Below are 8,700 nucleotides of genomic sequence, written 5' to 3' on the forward strand. Positions count from 1 at the left end.
GCACATGTGCGGTGCAGACTAATTTTGAGATTTAAAAAACCCAAGCTATGAATAATTATATCATAATTAGAGATTTTATTATATCTTTTAGTTCTCTGGATATAGAACCTACACTCACATTATTATACTTTTAGCAGTACATTTTTATTACAATGTAATTTTTATACAAACTTTTAAAGAACTCATTATGTTTGAAAGATGAGGATTGCCTCAGTTTAGTACTGGCTCATCTGGAGGTGCTGGTCTTTTTGTCATTATATGCAGCATCACCTGCTTTTCTCTGCCTATTGGATAGCAGTTTGGAACAAAGAATCAGTTTAGAGCTCACCACCCACCACTCACATAACAAATTCCATACGGGTCATAGAACCGAACAAAGGATATCAAAGAAAACAGATTACAGCATGTTTTTTGCCAATAAAAGTTGTTAATTGGCCATGGGCGTTGATTATGTCCTAGAATGGAGTTTATATTGTTCTTTTGGCTATTTTTATCTAGAAGGTGAGGACAGTTTTTTTGCCAGTTAGGAGTGATTACCTGATTTTAATATATCGTTCTGTCACTTCCAATGTGAATAAGCTAATATTCCCATGAGAACATTCTCGTGTATTTTCTGACTTTTCTCATATATACACACTTAATATTGGATTAGGACTGCCTTACGCTATTTGTCTCTGGAGTTAAATTAGAGATTTCAGAAGAACCAGCAATTTGGGGGCTGTTAATTTAGTGCTTTCATGTTTCTTGAAAAGTAGGAGGACATGCTTTTCTATTCTAAATACATCTGTAAAATCCTGATATCGCAAAAGCTTTGGCACGATTTTGATGAACGTGTTCAGTAAAAGATCTCTGTGTTTTCCAGGGTAGATAAGAAAACCTCTTCATGGCACATGCTATAGAATTAGATCTGTTCTTCGGTTATGGCCAATTCGGGCTCCACCCCTGCCTCTATCCTAGGATTTCTACCCTCCTCCTTTGCTCTCAGTGCAAGTTGTCACCTGATGGGTGACCAGAGAGGCTGGCATAGGGATGAGCATACAGAGAAAGGGGTCTCTTTTGAAGCTCAGTTTTATAAATCATCCTTAAGCCCCATTCCCCATCCCCACCCTTCTAGTCATGGTCAGTAAGGCCTCTTTCCCCTCCCCCAAACACATTCCTTTGATACTCTGTTCCTTTGTGCAGAGTAGGCCTTGACCTTCATTTAAACCTGATTTCCATCCAAAGCAGCAGGGGGTAAGTGGGAGCAAACTTTTTTTCTTTCTTTCTTTTTTTTTTTTTTTTTAAAGATTTTATTTATTTATTTGACAGACAGCGAGAGCAGGAACACAAGCAGGGGGAGTGGGAGAGGGAGAAGCAGGCCTCCCGCCGAGCAGGGAGCCCGATGTGGGACTCGATCCCAGGACCCTGGGATCATGACCTGAGCCAAAGGCAGTCGCTTAACCAACTGAGCCACCCAGGCGCCCACAAACTTTTTTTCTCTAGGGCCTCAGGACCCCTTGGGCCTGGCTTTTTTTTTTTCCAGGAATGACTAAAAATATGATATACTTTCCTCATTTTGGTTTAGAGGTAAGAGTCTAATGTAGCAAGAAGGAATAACAAAGCGTCATAACAGGGCCACCTGGGTGGCTCAGACAGTTAAGCGTCTGCCTTCAGCTCAGGTCGTGATCCCTGGGTGCTGGAATCGAGCCCCGCATCGGGCTCCCTGCTCTGCGGGAAGCCTGCTTCTCCCTCTCCCTCTGGCTGCTGCTTCCCCTGCTTGTACACTCTCTCTGTCAAAAATAAATAAAATCTAAAAAAAAAAAAAAGAAAGCATCATAATAGGTCACTGAACATCTCTGGGTTTGCCACCAGGCTGGCTTTCCCCCCTTTTCTTTGGAGTTTGCCCTCACAGGTGAAATGTGCAGCATTTTCGCTGACTAGCATGGTAGCCACTTGCTACATGTGGCTAGTGAGCACTTGGAATGCAGCTGGTCCATATTTAAATATACCCTATACAAACAAGTTTACAAATGAACAAAATATCTCATTAATCATTCTAAAATGTTGATTATGTATTAAAATGATAATATTTCAGGGTTTGGATACAATAAGTATATTATTAAAATTAATTTCACCTGTTTCTTTTACTGTGGCCACCAGAAATGTTAAAATTACACTTGTGGCTCACATTATATTTCCATTGGATTTTGCTATTATAAAGTCTATTTGAATTTGGAGTGTTTAAATTTGTTATTGATGCTCAGTAGATCTTTAAATTTATAGTCCGTTTATAATTATTATGTACTTAATATAAAAATTATAAAGTAAAATTAAAAAGAAGAAAAATGACCCAAAATTCACCGAGAGAGGAATTTGCAGATTTAAAGTAGGAGGTTCCCAAATGTGCTCATTCTCTGCCTCCATTTCCTTGACTCATTTCAGGTTCATATGCAGAGCTAAATCAGAATGGTAAGAAGAAACCCACCACCTTCTGTACTTGATTTCTGTGGGGTAGGCTCCATCAGTTTGCTTTGAGCTTTAAGGGAGAAAGAAGTCTCAGTTTTATGGCAACTTGAGGGGAAGGGGAAGAGGTTCATGGTACCTTCTCTTCTAACGTTTAAAAAGAGAAGAGAGGCACCTGGCTGGCTCAGGTGGAAGAGCATGTGACTCTTGATCTCGGGGTCATGAGTTGAAGCCCCATGTTAGGTGTAGAGATTACTTAAATAAAATAAAACTTAAAAAAAAAAAAAGAGGGACGCCTGGGTGGCTCAGTCAGTTTAGCGTCCGACTCTTGATTTCAGCTCAGGTTATGATCTCAGGGACATGAGACAGAGCCCCACAAGGGGTTCTGCACTGGGCGTGGAGCCTGCTTAATATTCTCTCTTTCCCTCTCCCCACCCCTCCTCATGCCCACTTTGGAGTGTGCACATGCACTCTCTCTCTCAAAAAAAAGAAGAGAGAGATAAGAGAAAAGAGGAGGGGCGTCTGGGTGGTCAGTGGGTTGAGCATCTGCCTTCCCGTCAGGTCGTGGTCTCCGTGTCCTGGGATCCAGCCCCACATGGGCTTCCTGCTCAGCAGGGTGTCTGCTTCTCTCTCTCTCTCCTTTTGTCCCTCCCCACCACTCATTCTCTCTCTCTCTCAAATAAATAAATAAAATCTTAAAAAGAAAAGAGGAGAGGAGAAAATGTGTGTTTCCTGCGCACCCTATCATTTCAAAACCTTGCTAAGATGGTGCTGGTTTGAGTTGTATAAACCTCTGGTTTGAGTTGTATAACCTTAAGTGCTGGTCTAAATCTTCTCCCAGAAGGCAGGCTGACTTGGTATTCCAAATACCGAGTTTGGTTGGTTTTTGCTTCAGCTTGGCAGGTCTGCGTGGTGTCTAGTGTCAGCTGATAGAGGCCATGGAAGAGGGCAAATGCCACATAAGTGCTCTGGTCGGGTGGAGGCTGCAGGTGGCACAGAAGGACACAGAGGCTTGTCCTGAAAGCTTCTGCTGGGCCTGTAGTTTAATGTTTTCCATCTGCAAACTAATCTAAAGGAAGAGCTTGTTTCCCTAGCATTCTGGTTGCAGGGACAGATGTGGGGTCTGACAGGCCCAAGTTTTAGTACAGACTCTGTCCCTAATTACATGTCTTTGAACTTCAGTCTCCTCAGCTGTAAAGTGGGAATAATGATGCTAACTATATCATAGAGATCACTAAATACGGTCATGTAAAGGGCTTAGCATACTTGGCACGGGATCTGTACTTAGTAAATGTGCACTGTAATGATTGCCTTACTTCCTTGTTGAAGACTTGCACACGAGGAAACCAGTGTATGAATGAAGAGGCTGCAGGAAGGGAGGGATCTGCCCCAGTAAAAGCTGAATCAGTGCTTCCGTGTTCCCCCCAAAGGGAGGGCTAATTTGGGCCTACACAGATCATGCAGTCCCTGAGGGGTTTGCGTCATCTACCCCAGACCACTGGAGTTCAGGATGGTTCTTGAAAGCCTGATAACAAGGGCCAATCCTGGGAGTCTGTTACTCAGAGGAAGTCCCAAGCAAAACCAGAAGCACATCCAGGATCAGCCTTGGAGTGCCTGGGTCTAGCCTTGGCCCGCTTGAGTGATCAGGTGATTGCAGGTGCACAGCCCTCTCTATCAGTTCTCAAGTGCTCTGCAGGCCATGGCTGCTCTCCTAAGGCCAGGAATCAGAACTAGAATGACCTGTGTTGGGGAGGGGGACCAAGTTCAGTAAGTGTGCCCATGCCTGTACAGTATCCTTAACACTGAATTTGTGTTGCAAGGACTCCTGAGCAGATGACTGCCTTTGAGAGACAAGGCTCAGTGTATGTAACACATCTAGAAGGAAGAGCACACTGCTGACTCCAGTGAACTGCAGCTTTTATTTAAAGATTTTTTTTTAATCTTTCTAAGATTTTTAAGATGTTTATTCTTTGTCTTTTTCTCCATTGTAGACTTCCCCTTAATTTCCTGTTTCCCTACCTGTTAACATGCCATGTTACCTCTTTACCACCTTTCCACTCTCCTTCCTCCTCAACCCTCACATCACCAAAAACATTCATAAGAATACAGTTCCTGCTGGCTTGTGTATCCTGAATTTATATTGATTAACTTTTGACCAAACACTCTAGTAGGGGTTTTGATCTGGATAACCTGAGAAGTTGAAGAAAAAGATATCAGGGCTCATCAATGCCTTTTGACAGCATTTACGTAGCTAAATAGCCTTCGGGCCACAGGTAATGATCCTGCCAAGAGGCCTTTGAAGATAGGGGCTTGCCTAGATCACTGAAAGATTGAACTTCCCTCTCAATCTATAGTTGTGATTTGTTATGTTGCAGGGAGAAAATATCAGATACACAGAAAGACTGGAAATTCTTTGAGGTGAGTCTTTGGGGCTTTTCTCTTTCGTATGAAACATGAAGTACACCAATAACCAATAGCCATTTGTCAGGCACTTATTTTTAGTGAATATCTTTTCTTAAAAGGATGCTAACAAGCTGTATGCTATACCTTAAATTTTTGGTCTTATTTTCCTCCTGCAAAGGTGAGTACGTGTGTAATTTTCCACAGCTTTTCAGGAATGTGGAGAAATGGGGTCATCTGGGTTTGTGTCTGATTAGCAGCGTTATATAGACAGGTGGGAGTTTTTACTGTCATAGCCGTGGTCATGATTCTTGTCTGTTTTCCGTTGTAGTCCTTTTATACTTTCTGTACATATGTAGCTTGGATTGTCTTCCGACGTCAACACTTCACAGAGATTGAGGAAGAAATAGGGAGGCTCTTTCGTACCAATATGTTCAACATTCCTCGGAGGAAGCGCGAGGATGAAGAATCAGGAGGGGAAAAGAAACGCATGACTTTTGTACAATTTAGGTATGATCTTTTGACTTTCCAAAGCTCAGGGACATTTCTAGAAAACAGGATGATGTAACCTAAATGTCACCCCTCCCCACCCCAGGAGAATGATGGCAGAACGCCCAGCGATTAAAAAAGCCATCAACATGCGCTCTCCAGTCATGTCTACTCTGCTGCCATCTCTCAGAGAAAAAGCTCAGAATGTCTTTGAGAAAAAGAATCATCAAGGAGGCATCAGACTCCCAGCCCCGATGCAAGAGCACATGGACAGTCTGGGCTCTGTGCCCATGCCCACGTAAGTGGCCCAAGGAGAGAGAAAAGAGAGCCTCGGGTCATGTCCTAGGTTGGGCCAGGAGGGGCAGGGGCTCAGACACCGTGCCTTGTCCAGAAAGTTGAACAAAGATGAAAGCCGCCTTCTTACCCACCCTCCTCCACTCCACCTGTTTCCTTTCCCAAGCAGCTCTTGGTATACCTGGCTAGACTAGAAAACATTGCTAGAAAGTTATGCTGGACTTCAAATAGCTCTACTTTGGAGGAGGGAGTAACCAACTTTATAAGGCTGAAGTTTCTCCATCTGGGAAATGTGGGAAGGCCAGTTACAAAATCTTACTGGGGGCTGAGTTTTTGGACCCACACTTAAGACCACAGTGGGGGTTCATGGAAACAGGGAAAACTTAAAAGAAAAAAAAATATATATATATAGGGGTGTGTGTGTGTGTGTATGTGTGTAGCTTTGGTGTATACACACACACATGCAAGCACAGCCACAACCATACACCTTATTCTTTGGCCTCACTGCTTCAGCTCTACCAATAATCCTTTTCACAGAGTTGGCATCTTGGGGGAGCCTCGATGTCTCTTCAACCCCCATACCCTTCTGCCCCTTGAACCAGAAGAAAACACGAAACCGGATGGGAGACATTCTTCCCTGATAGAAAGAAATAACATGAAGATCCAGGATACACTGAACTTAGTCATGAGAACACTGTCCTCTCAAACAACATTCTCTAAATAATCGGGTACATTCCATTTCTGTAATTAAGTCCCTGTATTTGAAGTAAACTACTTTGACTTAATCACTTTATATAGGACTAATATTTATTATTATTAAACTTTTTAAGTTCAAATTATTATGTTAAAAGTTCAACAGTAGACAATTAAAGAATCCCAGAAAGCTTTTGAAAAACTCATTTTCCTGTATTTACTAGTTTGCTGTGTTATTTATTTACTTCCTTGGCTTCTCTGTGACTATTTAGGGTAAGATATTAGGACATTTAGCCAGTGTTCAATGGACTAGTGAAAAAACATCCTGTGTAATTGTTCCTAAGTTCATTTTTACTATATGAGAGAGTATGTTTGGGACTTTTGAAAACTAAATTTTATAAAAAGGGAAATTAAAATGTTTTTAAAATGAAATATTTTTCTATGGCTATATTATTATTATTGGCATTGAGATATAAGGTATATCTGATTCATTTAAAAGCCTTTTAGCATATATGTTTCATTCATTCTTTCATTTACCCATTCAACGACAAACATGTATTAAGCCTCTGATCCATCCAAATCCGTGCGCTGGGTTATGTAGGGAAAAGGGTTCATCAGGACAGAGACCATATCCTCAGATGTGGGTAGTAGAGAAGATAAACAAAATACACACCTGCTCACAAGACAATATTGAATGTGTTAGAGGCCATAAAAGAGGTAAAAACCAAGGCCCCTAAGAGGACAGAGCAGAAGAGCAATCACTTCTAGGGGGACCAGGAGCGTTTGGACTTGAATTTGGCTTTGGGGGGATCAGTTGGCACTAAAGGGGGACTTCCAGTCAGAGGAAGAATGTGTGCAAAGGCCCAGAGATGGAAAAATATGCCCTGTGACCGAGGAAAGGCAAGAGCATGATGCCTGCGAAGGGAGCAGTCGAGGAGCAGGCTGGAAAGGACAGCTGAATTTCCAGCTATGGAGTGAGTTGGATGTTACTTGGCAGGAGGTGATGATTAAGAATCACTAAGGAGAGGCGCCTGGATGGCTCAGTTGGTTAAGCAGCTATCTACGGTTCAGGTCATGATCCTGGGGTCCTGGGGTCAAATCCCATGTAGGGCTCCCTGCTCTGCAGGGGGTCTGCTTCTCTCTCTGTCTGCTGCTCCCCCTGCTCGTGTTCTCTCTGTCTGTCTCTCTCTCAAATAAGTAAATACAATCTTAAAAAAAAAAAAAAAAAAAAAAAAAACTGCAAAGTTTTTATCAAAATCATGTACTATGAGCTAACCTTTGTTGGACTTTTAATTTATGTAGAGAATTTGGTTATAATGTACTCTGTCATAACAAATTTCTATCTAAAATATGTTGACATGGTTTTATTTTTTGTTTTTGTTTTTATTTTTTGATATTTTAAAATAAAGCCTGAGAATTAAGAGACTTTTATAACTATCTTTACTAGGGCACTGGGCTTTTCTCTACCTCCTTTCTGAATGGCGAGGCTTTGGGATACTTCATTTACTAATTCCTTCATTTGTTTATTCATTTTTTCATTCTATAATTAGTATATCCCCACTGTGTGCTGGGCACCAAGTTTGGTGCTAGGAATTCAGTGTAGAAAAAATACAGCCAACTCTGACTTGGAACTGACAAGTCTTAGGGAGTAACAGATGGGAAGCAAATACCATGATAATGAACTAATTGCAGTAGTGATGAATGCATAAGAGAAGGAGAGAATGCCAAGAGTGTGGAACCAGAGACTTGCTGGGGTGTGCAGGATGGGCAGGGGGAAGAGAGTTCACCCCTGAGGAAGTGAAATTTAAATCTGAGACTTGAGGGGCGCCTGGCTGGCTCAGTCGGTGTAGCCTGCGACTCTTGATCTCAGGGTTGTGAGTTCAAGCCCCACGTTGGTTGTAGTGATTACTTTAAAAAATAAAATCTTAAAATAAAATCTTAAAAAAAATAAAATAAAATCTTAAAAAAGAATAACCAACTGAGCCTGGGTGGCTCAGTTGGTTAAGCATCCAACTTGATTTCGGCTCAGGTCTTGATCTCAGGGTTGTGAGTTCAATCTCTGCATCCATGCCCAGCATGGAGCCTACTTAAAAAATAATAAGTAAGTAAATAAATAAATCTGAGACTTGAAGACACATGGGATTAGAGTGGTAGAAAGTGAGGAGGGGAATGCTCCTAACCGTATTAATCTACTGCTGTGAAACAAATTACCCCAAAACAGTAACATTTATTATCTCACAGTTTCTGTGGGTCAGGCATTGGCATGCAGCTTAGCTTGAATCTTCTGACTCCTGTCTCTCATAAAGGTTTCAACCAATGTGTCAACCAGGGCTGAAGTCATCTGAAGGCTCAACTGGGGTTTGATATGCTTTCAAAATGACT

General features: G+C 41.8%; 1 protein-coding gene across 1 annotated transcript in view; it reads left to right on the forward strand.

Annotated features, from left to right (window-relative positions):
* PPP1R36 (protein phosphatase 1 regulatory subunit 36) overlaps nt 1-7,741 on the forward strand; it is a 32,416-nt gene extending 24,675 nt beyond the window's left edge. Inside the window, exons 8-12 of the mRNA XM_064571169.1 lie at nt 2,422-2,448; nt 4,818-4,860; nt 5,174-5,352; nt 5,438-5,629; nt 6,163-7,741. Coding sequence (XP_064427239.1) covers nt 2,422-2,448; nt 4,818-4,860; nt 5,174-5,352; nt 5,438-5,629; nt 6,163-6,349 — 628 coding nt within the window. The 3' untranslated portion in view covers nt 6,350-7,741. The remainder of the gene's footprint in view (nt 1-2,421; nt 2,449-4,817; nt 4,861-5,173; nt 5,353-5,437; nt 5,630-6,162) is intronic.
* The last annotated feature ends 959 nt before the right edge of the window (nt 7,742-8,700 follow it).

Source organism: Mirounga angustirostris, unplaced genomic scaffold, assembly GCF_029215605.1.
Source record: "Mirounga angustirostris isolate CCGP_5_RB_7025 unplaced genomic scaffold, mMirAng1.0.hap1 SCAF_9, whole genome shotgun sequence".
NCBI classification, from domain to species: domain Eukaryota; kingdom Metazoa; phylum Chordata; class Mammalia; order Carnivora; family Phocidae; genus Mirounga; species Mirounga angustirostris.